Genomic DNA, 14,722 nt, shown 5'->3' on the forward strand with positions numbered 1-14,722 from the left:
GGTAGAGGTAGCTTGGGGGCTGGAGGAAAGCTTCCCACTGGGGACCTGGTGGAAGCAGCAGTCTCTAAGAGCTACTGTGACTAGGGTGTGTCTCTGCTCACCCCCAGATAATATTCTTCTGTGACCTTTCCTTCCAGACAACTGCAGATGAGGTCCCCCATTCTGTAGAAGTATCCTCAAGACACAAAGAAGCAGACAAAGAGACAGCCTGGTGACAGATCATCAGTCAGGCTGATTAGGAATAGATGAAAACACCTCTCTCTCTCTGTGGCAGTCATCCCAGGGTGAAACAGACCCAGGACTGATTCCCCCAGGAATCTGAACAGAAGTGCAGGAGTGAAGGAAGTAGCTGAACGTCTTTGAGTCCCCTTGCACATCTGTCCCCTGATAGACAGAAACAGTGTCGGTGACATTGGGGTTGAACTGAGTGGGCTGGCAGCATCTTTGGACAAAGGACTTGGTTTTTCTGAGACTTGGTTTCTTCACCTGCATAGATGCTCACCATGTCCCTAACCAATAAAGCTTGACAAGCTCACGATGACAGCACAGATCCTGTCATACAAGCTCCTCGTCAACAGTGTTGCAGATGTTGTTCCAGCCTAATCATCAGTGGCTTTGGACGGGCTGATGTAGTTATTTTTCTGTCCTGGGCTTTGGACTCCCCACCAAGGTACAGTGGAGATGGGGGTTGGCGACTCACTTAGAATCAGCACAGAGTGGATGCCAAACACTGGAGGTGCAGCCAGGCTCTGACTTCAACGAGCTGCTATAGTGGGCTGCTGAGCCCCAGTCCGGCCCTCATACTCCAGGCTGCAGATGATGGGGACTGCAATAGGTTGGATTTTAACTACCCACAGTTCCTGCCCCTGGTATGAAATATCATATAATCCCACCCTCTTGAGAGTGGACAGGACTCGTAAGTACAGTGCGATTTTGCTTTCCCAATTGGAACTCTTAGGAGGCAAAGGGGAAGGGATCTTGCTGATGTTACTGAATCTGTTCCCCCAAAGAGTTGCCTTTAAGTTTACTCCAAAAGAGCCTGGGCCAAGCAGATGAGTCCTTTGAAAGAGAGATGGGGGACAGAGAGGCAGAACAACTCTGAGGGTCACAGCATCATGATGGGCCTCAGCAGCACATGGTGACTACCCTCTAAAAGCTAAGGCCCAAGTTCTACAACCAAAAGCAATTGAATTCTGCCAACAGATAGGGATGAGATCCCAGGTCTCCACTGAGCCGCGGGCCTGGTCTCTTTTTGATTGCTGCCTTATAGCATCTTGAATAGAACTCCCTGTCCAGTCTCTGAATGCACAGAACCTGTGACACATGCCAGCTAGCCAGGAATATTATCTCAGGTCACTCAGTTTGCATTTTGCACAGCTCTAGAAAATCAAAACTATGTAGACTCTGTCTTGAATATTTCCAAGGCTTTATAGGTCATCCCCTTCCTGCTAGCTCAGGTCTAGGGCTCAGGCACCTTATGAATTTCTTGCAGACAGTTCTATCTGCTACAGCAAATAATTATTTTATCATCTGCTAAATTGTTCCCCAAGTTGGTCATCAAATAACCTTCTATTTGCTCTACTTTTAATATAATTATCAGCATCATTTGCATGATACTAACTCAGGTTTCAGCCTGTCATAGGCCCTACATTATCTGAACTACTTTTTCTGGGAACGGCTTTATTCATGTCTCATGCAGGCTGCCTCCTCCCACATGCATTATCTGCAATTTCCACACCTCTGTGCCTGCCTGTGGAGGCCCTTTATTAGAGCCAGGGCTGGTGTGGGGTTGGGGCATACTGTATTTATAGAGTAGTCAAGACAGACTCTAGGAAGCTGTAGGAGCAGCAAATGGAAACTGGTTTTGACTATGGTATTTGCAAGGAGGGAGCAGGCATGAATCTATTGTGACAGGACTTTGAGCAGGCCAGGGGTAGCAGACCTGCTCCTAGCTGAGGGTAGGGTATGTGCAAAATGTCCTTTAAATACATGTGTGGCCATTTTATAGCATAGGTTGGAAGGGTCCTTTCTGCAACCAAAGAGGCTGTGCACAAACTCCAGATGTGAAGAAAACAGGAGGGGATGGAGGGTTGAGAAAAGAATCCTATGGAGAGAGAAGAGATAGTGTGAGAATAGAAATATTTCATTCTCCATCAACTATGGGCTCTCAGAACATTTGGCTCCCATGAGTAACCAGCTGAATCCCTGGGGAAGGCACTACAGAAGGTGAATGGGAAATGTCACTCACTCTCTGACAAGAAATTGCCTAAGAGTGATGAAGCTATCCCTCTGCAGACAGGCTCTGCTGTCTGCCTGAGATTCCCTCAGGAGGGAATATCTCTATCCCAGAGGAGAAGATGTATATTCAGAGCACAAATCTGTGTGTGGTACCACTCACTGGCTCATCTGTAACCACACCTCTGGGGATGTATACTGCACCGGAAGTTGCAATGAGTATGTATATTTACCTGTGCACTCATCTGGGCAGGACAGAGTATTTGCAAATCTATGTACACAGATCAGAGAGCTGTAGCTCAGCACACAGGTCTCTTGCTTTTCCTGTCCATTTCAAAGAATTATTTCTCTCATCCAGTCCACCCCAACATCCATACTTTCCAATCTCCTAGATGCATATGTTCTTATCTAAGAGTTAGGGAGGCACAGGGCTGGTAGCTGAGACCTCCTCTGCCAGCAGCTGTAGTGACTTGTGATTGAAGTATCATTTCTGATTCCGAACCTTATGAGTGAGGGTTCCAAATCTCTTGCCCCTGGTTCCCACCTGCCCCTAATTCCAAATAGTCCTTGCCTCGCTCATCTGTATCCACTGCTGGGCCCTGGAATGGGTGAGGGACAGAGAGAACTTAAGCCTAGTACCTCTGAAGATGGCCTTCCATCCTCCTTGGCTCCCTGTAGCTGCTGAGATATGTCAAGGGATTTCAAGTCCACCAAGGTCACAGTCTGCACAGCATGGCTCTAGACAGAGAACTAACATACATTTCCTTGTTTTTTCAGGGTATCCCAAGGTCTGGGGACCAGGTCCACAAGGTCCCTGTTCGGGTTGTATGAGCAGACCACCTTGGGAGGTTTCCACACAAGGCATGGGGAGGGCTTCTCACAGTGCTCCAGAACACTCGGGCCGTATGTTAAAACACCCTAGGGAGCTTTCAGAAAACACTCCTACCCAAGCCTCTCCACAGACCAATTATCTAATTATCTGCGGTGGTGAGGCCTGGGCAGGGGTGTTTCTTTCAAAGCTTGCAAAGAGATTCTGTGGAGAAGAGCTAAAAAGGGTCCTTTCTCTAGCGGACCGTGCCAGGAGTCTGGAGCAGCCTTGGGTCTACAGAGGGAGAGCACACCAGAAATGCCAGCTCTCCACCACGAGACACCTGTGTTTTGGAAGGTGCAGCTCATGCCTGAGTGGCGCCAGGGCTGGGCTAGAGTCACGGAAGGAACGGCTGCCCAGGAGATATGAATGCTGGGTAGGGTGGCCTGGCATCCATCTCCCTCAATCCCTCATCCCAGGAAATCGAATTAAAACCCATATTTTTCAGCTGCTGCCTGCCCAGCTGGCTGGCTGGCTGGCTTGTGGAGAGGGATGAGGCAATGAGCTCCTCAGGGTAAGGAACAATGGGTGTGGAGGCCCCTCATTCTCCTACTCTGGGAGGGGAGGCATCTCAAGAGGGCTCTGGGAGACCATTGACGTGGTGGTTCTTTAGCACCCCTCCAAATGCTTTCCAGAGCCTGGCAGCTAGGGTGTGGGTGGTGGGGTGCCAAGCATAGAAGGTCAAGGTTAGAACTTGACCTGAAGTTGACATCTTGGGTGAATGAGCATAGAGATAATGAGAAATCCCGGCTCTGTTCTTGAGGATGCTTAGTTTGGGTGACCAGAATTGGTGTCGTTATTATGCACTGGACCATGTTAGGAGTACCAGAGGCAAATGCCTGTGACAGGCACAGAGTAGCATAGGGCACAGAAGCTCATTCTGTCCTTATGATGGAGGGGGTAGCTCAGAAGACCCTCTTCTGCTGGGGTATGGTGTTTGGTCTGGTGAGTGAGTCTGTCCCTGGGAAGTGAATCAACTAAGAAAAAGCACCACTTTTGGATGACTTCAGACATACCTGGCTGTGTGTGTCATGGTTTCCATCCACACTCTGCCCTTATCAGATCTATTTAGGCTGGGTGCATGAAGAACCAGAGGCCTGACTGCCAATCGGTCTGTGGGGGACACACCTTCAGATGATTAGGCTGTGAGGCAAAGGGAGGACAGGTGTGTGTGTGTGTGTGTGTGTGTGTGTGTGTGTGTGTGTGTGTGTGTGTGTATGAACACCTCACTTCCTTTTACACAGCTGGCTGCCTGGACAGAGGGAGATGCACACCATAAGTGCCTTCTCAGACACTAGGATGTACACCTGGTAACAAAGCACAGAGAGCAGGGTTCTGTTTCCCGGACACCGATGTGAAGAACCAAGATCGCAATAACCCAGGGACTGGATGCACAACTTCAGAATGGCAGGACTCCCATAGGGGACTCTGACTATCACCATTTCCCGAGTGAACTGCTCTACTGTAGGTGATCCCAGCTCCCCGTTCCATGCATCCCCTAGTGCCAATGTCCTGCGTTTCATGCTTCACTTCCTATCTGGAGGCTCCCAACAGCCATGTCTTCCCCTGTATGCCTCACAGTTTGACAGAGTACTTCCACAGGTGACATCTCATTTGATTGTTCCTGCATCAGGACTGGAGGCTGAGTACAGAAGCTGGCTCTTGGCTTGGGAAAAAAGACTAGAAAGAGATGCAGTGCATTCCAGAGGGTGGTTTTGCTGACACCTGATGAGCACCTGGCTGTGCTCTTTCTAGAGGGGACCCAAGCACTCTTGATAGAGAAGACTGATATTCTTCACTTCTCTTCCTCTGGAACATGGCTGGAAAGGAACACAAGCTAGTGCCAGCCGACAGTGAGGCGAGGGGCCAGTGCTTACTGGGCTACAAGGGGAGCTATCATGGATGTGCTGTCTGTATGTAGGGCACTTCACATATCTTTCTGGGACATTAGGTTGCTCCTTATTCTGAGCCTTATTGTTTTCTTTTATGAAATGGGGTCTTACGTGTTGGACTCTGTATGGCTCTCATCCATGGTTCTTCTCTGTGTCCCAGACCTTTCATCTTCAGCTAGACTGACTTTTCCAAAGAAAGGCTCAAGTCTTTTCTCCTTCCCTCTTCCTCCTTGGGGATTCCTCAGAAGGTACTCTGTACCTCAGTGAATGGACTCACAGGGAGGATGGCCTAGAACTTACCTGAATGGGCAATGGCAGACCTGGTTGAAGGCTGAGTGATGGGGATTCAGAATACTCACGGGATGCTCTGACTGGGGACAGTTACATCCAACTGGGTGTGGCAGGACCGTTGGCTATGTGCCTTAGCCTGCCGAGTTCTGCTCATTAAACCCCCGAAGTGTACCAGGATAAGGTTGAGCAGACCACGTCACCAATAACAATAGTAATTTGTTCAGCATCGTAGATTGAAGCTAGTGCAAGCCTACTACTGGCACACAGACTGTCCTTACTCAGTGTTGTTCTCAAGACAACCAGAAATAGGAACTATGATTCCATAGCGCAGGTGAAGAAGTCGAGGCTCAGAAATGTCAGGCCACATGCCCAAACTCGCAGAGCTGGCGGGGCAGTCTCATTTATTTTAAGAGACCTCCTATAAGCACCATCACTTCTATAGTGGCTATAGGGGTGTTCTCCAGAGTGTCACATTTGAGGACATCCAGATAGGCACTTGCAATCCAACCCTTGCAGACCCGGACTGTGGGCAGAGAAAGGCCCGAAGGGGGCCTGGGACTTGCTCGTGTGGGGGTGGCAAGGTTGGCAGAGGAGGCTTGGGACACAGTGAGGAGAGGGAGAAGGCTTTCCCTCTTGGATGTTTTGCGGTTGGACAGAAAGGTGGAGAGTCCTGAGGAAGGCTCAACTCAGCCCGGAAGCTCTGCGACAGAACTGGGAAAGGGGGGCTGTTACCTCCGCCTCCGCGCCCTGGGTCTCTGCCGCAGCTCCGGCTTGTGTCAGTGCGGTGGTCCTCATCCAGCTCCCCATCTCTGCCCCGGGCCTAACCCCGCCCCCAGGCGCTCATTGGCCTGTACCCCACCCCCAGCCTACGAGGTCCGCTGGGGAGGCGGTGGTCTGTCGCCTCCCTCAGCCCCGGGCCTGGCTGCGCAGCAGAGGCGGCGCCTCTCCCGCAGGACAGAGCGGGCCGCGCGGTGCAGAGCGGACGAAAGCAGACGAGGGGCTCCTGGCTCCCATCCCCGGAGGTGACTGGCAGGCCACTCTGGACTAGCGTGGTCCCCGTGTGCACATACGCGTACACGCCGAGGCGCAGGGACACACAGACCCAGCTGCCCGCGGCCACACGCACTCAGAGACCAGGCTCGGCGCGCGCTCCGCGGCTCGCACGCTCCAGCCAGTGCAGCTCCGGGCACGGATTCGCGGGCTACGCGCCCTCCTGCATCTTCCGTCCCGGCGCCCTGCAGCCAGCTCGGCTCTGCGGCCAGCAGGTAAGGGTCATCTCCGACCTGTCCCCCTCCGCTCCGCTGCACACGCCCAGCTCCAGACGCTTCTCCTCTCCGGCGGGGCCCTTGGACCCCTCCTCCAGCTCAGAGGTCTCCTGGAGCCGCATGCTCCGCCGATCCAGAGCCGGCGAGGGCCAGCGCGGGGCACAGCGCTGGAGCCCAACCTCTCTCGCGGCTGTGGGCTGCTTACGCTTCTCTCTGCCCCATCTAAGTGTCTGGGACCGTGGACTGGGGCTATCATCCCTGTAGACCACTCAGTGGGGATCGGCCTAGCTTTCTCAGCCTTTTCTGGTGCCAGAAAAGGACATTCAGGGGCAGGGATGACACTGCGGCCAGAGGGACCCCAAGAGGTCTATCTCCCTGTCTCCAGGGCGGACCAACGCGCCTACGCGGATTCGGACGGGAGATGCTGGAGGGTCCATGGGGGGACTCGGTTCCACAGTCTGCGGGGTATTTGAGGAGTAGGCAAGCTATGTGCTGGGGATGAAGGTAGGGAAGGAACCAGTTTAGTTTGTCCCCCAGTGGAGATGATAACCTTTGGATTGTTTAAAAAAAAGGATAGTCCAACGATTTTTCCCGCGGCACAGAAAGGTTGAATGAGAGACGCTTGGGCTTTGGTGGTCTAACAAGGAAACGCCCTGCAGGGTCTGTGGGAGAAAATTGTTGCTGGGAGTGGGGTTGCTGAAGTGGGCCCACCTGAGACCCCCGCTGATGGTTTTAAGGGCCCGCAGTAGGTAGCTGCTGGGAACAGGACCATATCACCAGCAACAGCATGGCAGGTTTGGGGGTCTGAGGGACCAGGCACCAGTGCATGGAACTAGATCTTCAGGAGCAAGCACACAGGAAGGGGACAGTGATGGCATTTCACTTGCTGCTAGGGAGTGGAGCATCAATTCCACATGGAGCTCAGAGCCTTCTGGACCATCTTGGCCTGAGAGTAGGTCTTGGTAATTCTTCAGCCCATTTCAGGGCTGGTGTATGTGGCTACTTTTCTTTACTTCAGGCTATGTGTCCCATAACCCTTCACTCTCCAAACAAAAAGAGAAACGGGGCCTCTCTTGGGATTTTTCTGTGCAGCTCAGGTGCATTCCTGTGGGGGGTATGTGGGAGTTCAGAGCCCATATAGAGCATGTGGAGGGCAATTTGCCCTGGGGATGCAGTTGAACTGAGGCAGGCCATTCTGAAGGTCAAGCTGGAGGCTGGAAGGTGGCTGTGAGCATGGGGAGAGGATGGGGTACCGTGATTGAGCCTTTTGGGAGCCCAGGAATAGCAAATAGCTCTAGGTTTGTTCAGGAGGCCGTGGGATGCAATTGGTGTGGTGAGCAGGTGAGGCTGGAGGAGCCCCCATTCCCAAGTGCCGGCCTAGGACTCCTGCTCCTCACTGACCTTGGAGAGAACAGGCAAAGGCCCCAGTCTGGACATAAGCCAAAATCTGAACACACAAATTCAAGACAGGACATGCTGGAGCTGGCCTTGAGCCCCATCTCCTGACCAATCCATCAACAAGTGTGTGTGTGTGGTGTGACCAGGAGTCAGATGCAGATACAGCTCCTCCTGCTTCCTGCCATCAGTGGTGGCTCATGGGTGGTGGGGCATCTGTCCTCAGGTCCCCGAGGGTCTGTCTGTCTCTGTGTAGTGAGGGACATGCCTGTTGGAGGACCTTTTCCTGCCCTCCATTCCCATTTTGTGCATGCTTCAGGCTAGCAGGGGGCTGATTGGAGAAGCACTTTGGAACCCTTGCTGTTGGTTTTGTTTTGTTTTCACACGGTCACCTCTCGGTCGTGCTTCTACTTTTGGACACTCCTTCCTTCCGTTTGTATTGAATGGTGGAATGGACTCAGTGCATGTTTATAGATCAGAATAGAGGTGAGATTCCAGAAAGGACAGGAGATAGGGCCACGAGGTGGCTTTCTCACGGAGAAGGTGGCCTGGCAGGGATGCATTTCATTGCCCAGGAATGGCACTGAGGAAGCGGAGGACCCTGTGCTACCGGCCAAATGGCAGGGCCTGGGGTGCTCAATGCAGTGTGAGAACTTCACTTAGGACCAGGGACACAATGCTCATCTGTGAGCCACCCATCCTGGAGCTGACCCTGAGGGGACTGAAAGGAGCAGAGGATGTGTGTGAGCAGAGCTGTGATGCTCCAGATAGGGGATATGGGGGCCTTTTTTACCCCGGAAGGCCTAGAGGCTGCCTGCCACTTCTGAATAGCAGGAACTGGGCTTCTACGCCTGAACGGATTGGGCCTCATGGTCCAGCTGCCTGGCAACATGGAGGCAGGAAAACCCTTAGATGTGATGTGTTTGTACTGAGCTCTGGATGTCGTCAGAAGCACACAATGATAACCACCCCCACACTGACACACAGAGGAGTGACACACAGCTGGGAAGGCATGTAGGCTTCCCATGACACTTGCCTGGGATCTGAGATGAAATAGAAATAAGCAGCAACAGAAAGACATCCTCACACAGGATCTGGGAACACTTGGTCACAAAAGCCACCCTTAATGAAGGCCTAGGTGTGTGTGTGTGTGTGTGTGTGTGTGTGTGTGTGTGTGTGTGTGTGTGTGGTGTTTATACATTGTGTTGCAGGAGCCTAGAACATGGGATGTAGCTTTTTCTTTTTCTTTTTTCTTTTTTGTAAATCTAGCAGATATTTTAGACTCCGTGGCCATCATACTTGATCTCAGTGACTTTGTCCTGCTGTGTTACCTTGGAAGCAGCCACAGGGGACAGATGAACAGAAACTAAACCTGACTGTGTTTTGGTAAACTTTTTGGACACCTCATATTTTAATTTCATGCAATTTGCATTTTGTGAAATTGAATTCTTTTAATTTCCCACACCATGTAGAAACCATACTTGACTCTCTGACTGTCCAAAACCAGGGAACTAAGTGAATCTAACTGGTGGAAGGGTCCCTATTAGCTCCTGGGCTGGTTGGTTAGAGGCAAGAGAGGGTCCAAGAGGCTGAAGAAAGAGGATGTCTGATCTTGGAGTCCAAGACGCCTGAGCACTAGATGCTCCTCTTGGTCTCCAAGAGGCATCTGTGTGTCAGTCCCAGGGGATGCCTCCACTGTGCTCTGGGGACACCCCTACTCCTGCAGTGTACCTGGAGATGGCACCCATTAAATCCTTCTGATGTCTGAGCAAGCCAAGTCGTGCCTAAGCCCCTCTTCTCCTGTTCCTCTCACGAGGGAGAAGCCAACTCAAAACCTCACCTTGGATCTCACGGTAAAACTTGGCAAGACCTCAACAAGCCTGAGCAGGAGGGAGGGGCTCTTAGTTCACGGCTGGGGACCGGAACATAGAACGAGTGAGCACACCGGTGGGCTGTCGGGAGGTGGTATTCCAAGGTTGGAATGGCCTCTCTCCTCCCAGCCCTCCCCAGATCCTGAGTAGCACGTGGCTCTTTATTCTCCCTGGCAGATGGGCAAGTGGCACGCTGGCCGAGATCACTGGCAGCCGCTGTGCACCTTGGAATCTCTTCACTGGGGACCTATGGCTCGGCGAGCAAGCTCACCCTCCTTTCTGCTTCTCTCTTGCCCTGCTGTCCTCCAAGGACCTTTCTTTCCTGCCACACCTTCCAGGGATGCTTTGCCGTCATATTGCCCCACACCTCAGGATCCGGCCCACTTTCCATCAATTTGGTCCTCACCCTGAAGGGCCGGCCCTATGGTTGCTCTGCTCAGTGGCCAGGAAAAAAAAAAATCTCTTTCCCTTGTGGGGGTGTAGCAATCCCTTCCCACTCAGTGATACCCCATTTTCTGATCCTGTCCTCCAGTGTCCCTAGCTGCTAGACTGGCTCCAGCCTCCCCTACCTCCTCCCCGTCCCCTGAGGTCTTGCCCGGGAAGTGTCTCTGGTGCAGGGACATATATGGGGCCCAGGCCTGTGTGAGGGGACAGGGATGGGACAGTGCTATCCTCACGTCCATCCCTGTAGGGGCTTCACAGGGCAAAGGAATTCGGAGTAGGAAAAGATGCAGAGGGATACCAGACTCTGACTGAGGACCCGGACCAGCTGTGGGAGGAGTTGTCAGTGGCCTGCAGCAGAAACCACGCCCCCTCTGAGCACGGCAGATGGCCTCTGCTGGGTTTGGTGCAGTGAGGGCGGCTGAAGGGTCTGCAAATCCCCCCTTCTTCTGACGAGGAAAGTCTCGAGGTCTGTGAGTCACCAATTCTCCAGTGTGCTGACTGGTGATGTAGCAGCAGCTGCTGCTGCTGTCAGTTCCTGTTCAACTCACTTCAGAACTGCTGCAGCCTAGGGAGGGCAGGCCTTCTCTGGCTAGAGGGCTGGGCCTGTTCCGAGGTCTCCTGGACCCCCTGAAGTTGAGTTCACATCTCCCTCCTGTCAGGCATATCTCTAGGGTCCACACTGTGTAACCTTGGGAAACACCTTCCCACTCCGGCCTCAGCTTCCCCATGATGAGATCAAGTGGATCTCAGGCAGGACTGAAATGCTCTGTTCACAGCTGTTCTTCCTGACGATGGGGACAGGTACAGGTAGGCCTGCCTCTGCACAGGCAAATGGTGCCCAGTAGTAGAGGATCTGCACACCTCTGAGCCTGTGAGAACTCATCAGGGGTGCCGCAGGCTCCTTTACAAGTGATAGAGCAGTCAAGGGACGCACATGTTTTGGTGCCACTTTCTAGCTCTGTGGGGTACTTCCTGTGTGACCTTGGAGAAGTTGTCTAGACTCTCTGCGCCCCTGTCATCTCCCCTGTAGAACGAGGATGGTGCCAGGAGCTACCTCGTAAGTGTCAGTCGGGTTACAGAAGTCGATGGGTATTCAGTTTCGAAGAGCGCCTAGCACACACTGAGTGCTTAGTAAGTACCAGCCATTTGGAGATAAAGCGCAGCCATCCTGCTGTTCCCAGTGTATGGGACTGAGCATGGAGGGGACAGCACTGTGGCACAAGAATCATGAATACAGAGAGGGAGACACCTCACAGATGCCAGGCTGTGGCACATCCTTGAAGGGCTGCTGTTGGGACAGGCATGGCTGTCCTGCCCACTTTGCAGACATGTGTAGAGGCTAAGCAGGAAACGTAAGTACTTTGCCTGAGGTCAAGACAAAAACCTCCAGGGAAAACTTCTCACTTCTCTTCCACTCAGAGCTCGGAGGCAGAGCTTGCCTGTTCTCAGAGCCACCTGCCCAGCATGGGGTTTGAACCCCAGAGAGCACTGGGTGGGATGAATGGGCATGCAGGGTGCCCAAGTCAAACAGCCTGATGCCCCTCCTCGGGGTGGGGTGTCTGACAGATCTATGGTGGCCTGTCTCATTCCGTGACAGGGACACTTGCTTCTCCAAGGAGTTTTGAGGCAGAGGCAGCCTGGGTAGAGAGGAGCAGTAGGCTGGTGTGGCAGATCCAGGGGACACATCTGGGGAGGCTGCCTGTGGAGGACTGTGTCTGGGCCCCACAGAGCACTGTGGAAAGCATAGGCTAGGTGCTACCAGGAAAGAGTGGGGGCAGGACAGAAACACCCGGAAGAGCAGAGGTTACGTGAGATCTCCAGAGTCAGGAGGAGAAGCCAGGGCCTGTGAGCCCTCTGTGGTAGGAATGAGGTGGAGCAGCAATGGTTACCCAGGACCGTAGCTCTTGCCTGGTGGCCGCCCCACCTGAGATACTCACCTATGTGCTCTCCATGGCTCCTGTGTCAACACTATGTGTATCTCCCTGGATTGTGATTTGTCTGGGAGACTGGACACAGAACCAGGGATCCCTGTACATATCTGCAGGAAGATGACGTGTCTGTGAGCTAGTAGTATCCTCACTGTAGCGTCTTCTGTATGTGGTTCTGGGTCTCCATAAAGGGACACATGAGGGGAGGTATAACAGATGATCATATTGACGCCTGCAAGTGGAAGTTCTGCGGATATTGGTGGTTTGGTGTCTGTGGACGTGACATGTGTCTATGCTCATTTGTTTCAGAGAGGGGAGGGGAGAGAGAAGGAGAGGGAGAGGATAGACTACCAGCCCCCCACCCCACCCCATCGTGACCCCTCCACCAGAGAGAACCTTAGAGCTGTAGCTCTCTTTGTTCCTGTGTGCATCCCAAGGTTCTCACAAGGGTTAATGCAGAACCACGATAAGCCCAACAACACAACCCAATGGGAGGCCCATCCTGACTGAGAGGGTCTGGGACGGAGAGGAGGTAGATATGTCTGGGGACAGTCTGGTCCTAAAGGGTTTCCCTGGGGACCACAGCTCTGTTTTGGAGTCTTCATCTTGAGATTACTCAAGGTGAAAGAGAGTCAGCCCCGACTTCAGAGGACATCCCGCTCTTACTGGTTTTTCTGTCCTGAACTAGCTGGGAAAGATGGCTTCTCCCTCCTGATGAGGTCCCCAGAACTAGATATTCCTCTCTCCTAGCCAAGCCTGAAGTCATTTTTGCAGGCAGAGTCTGGGAATCTCAGACTGGTAGAGGTGATTGCCCCCTTTGGGGGAACCATCAGTGCTATAACCAAGGCTGCCTGTAGCCACGAGGAGGTGTTGGAACTCAAGCCTGTGTGCCTACCTCGGTCTCTTCCCAGCCTTCTCCCAGCTCACCCAGCCATACTTTCCCCCTCCCCCAGTACTTGTCAGCTGTCTGAGGCCTCCTCAGCATCTCTGACTGAGCTGTAGACTGGGGAGGGGCGTTCTTTTCTCTTCATCTTCTTTCCTGTCGCTGGTCTTTATTCCTCATTTTGGGTATTTGTCTATGACCTGGTTGAGCCAAAAGGGTTGAAGGAGGGCGTTAAGACCAAGCAGCAGGGGCACAGAGGCATGGGTGACAAAAGCTGGGTGCATAGGACACGTGGGTAGAGGGGGCAGGCTTGTTTCAGCTCCTCGCGGCCTCCAGAGTGAAGCACTTTTGTATTAGCTGTGCTCCGATAGGGCTCCTTCATAATCCTTCCCACAGCCATGTAGTAATAACCACCATCACTCTGGAGGGATGACAGCACTCTGCTTAGCAGGGCCGGTGTGACGCTGCTGCAGTGAGTAGACTCACATACGTTGCTCTCTGTCCAAGGGCAAACCTTCCCCAAGTGCAGAGCTCCCGAATGGCGAGGCATTTGTATCCATAGTCAACGGCTGTGACTGTGACTGTGAGCTCGGTTCCCCCAGTGTCCTCAGTTATCTGTAGCGTTTCTGGTCCCGTCTGGGGTCCTGGTCCCTCCCACACCTGTCCTTGAGGTCCAGCAGCACTAAGATGTGAGCATACCCTTTAGTAGTCACTGAGGACAAAGTGGGATGGGACAGGGCGAAAGGGGAATGCATCTATCCCAACTGTGCGGCAGGAGCGAAGAAGCCCTTCAAGAGTGAGCAGATGGTATAGAAGTTCATTTCTCCATACCAGAGCAGCTTGGAGTTCGCTCGGCTACCCAGGCTGGAGAGGTGTCTTGCTGCCACAGACCGCACAGTGATCCTGGCTTCTATTCCACTGTTATTCTCCAATTGCTGGGAAATTATTCTGTCCCCCGCCCTGAAAAGGCGGACCCTGCATTTAGAAGGGAAAGTGAAAGAAGTAGACGCAGATGTGCCCTGCACAAGAGACTCACGCTTGTGCCTGAGAACAAGGGAGCCTGGTAAATGTCACTGCTAGGTGGGCATGCATATGCCAGCCAAAATGCTGTTCCTGTGTGGAAGCAGAGAACGTCGAGACATGGAGACAGTTGGTCTACTGCAGGGGAATAAGCTGCCCTGGAGTGTTCCAGGAGCCTGGTAGCTGAGCTGGCATGTACCTACCCACATGCGGTGCCCTCCTGTGGGTCCAGTGCAGATGATGCTCAACCCGTGTTGGTGGGACAGAAGAGTTAAAAAGAAGGAGTTCAGGCCCCAAGGGTTAACCAGGGCTGGAAGCCTAGACTGGGAACCCACTGCAGTTGACCTGGGGTGCTCTTTCCTTCCCTTCAGCCTGTGGACAGCGGCGCCGCTGATTCTCCACTGCTGGGAGCCGCAGCCAGAGATAGAGGATGGGAAGCACCATGGCCAGAGTCCTGCTCGGCTGCTCCCTGACGGTTCTCCTCCTGCTGCCTGTGGTAAGGGCCCAGAGTCTCCCTCCACGCGTGTGCGGAGCCTCCACCTGGAGACCCAGTTGTGTCTGTGTACTCTCAGCCAAGCTGTCCCCTAGGCTGGCATTTTTGTCAATGTCTGCCAACACTCACTGCCGCCC

The 14,722-nt window shown here is 53.1% G+C and overlaps 1 protein-coding gene across 4 annotated transcripts in view; it reads left to right on the forward strand.

The window, feature by feature from the left end:
• Positions 1–14,722, forward strand: part of Adcyap1r1 (ADCYAP receptor type I) — a 108,659-nt gene that overhangs the window by 48,121 nt on the left and 45,816 nt on the right. The window contains exons 1-2 of one of the 4 annotated variants that reach the window (XM_006986906.4): positions 6,001–6,551; positions 14,464–14,588. In XM_006986906.4, coding sequence (XP_006986968.2) covers positions 14,523–14,588 — 66 coding nt within the window. In that variant the 5' untranslated portion in view covers positions 6,001–6,551; positions 14,464–14,522. Of the gene's footprint in view, positions 1–6,000; positions 6,552–14,463; positions 14,589–14,722 lie in introns of those variants that run through there. The other 3 variants (XM_006986907.4, XM_006986905.4, XM_016005448.3) reach the window with 3 other exon arrangements.

Source organism: Peromyscus maniculatus, chromosome 3 (assembly GCF_049852395.1).
Source record: "Peromyscus maniculatus bairdii isolate BWxNUB_F1_BW_parent chromosome 3, HU_Pman_BW_mat_3.1, whole genome shotgun sequence".
In the NCBI taxonomy this organism is placed as follows: domain Eukaryota; kingdom Metazoa; phylum Chordata; class Mammalia; order Rodentia; family Cricetidae; genus Peromyscus; species Peromyscus maniculatus.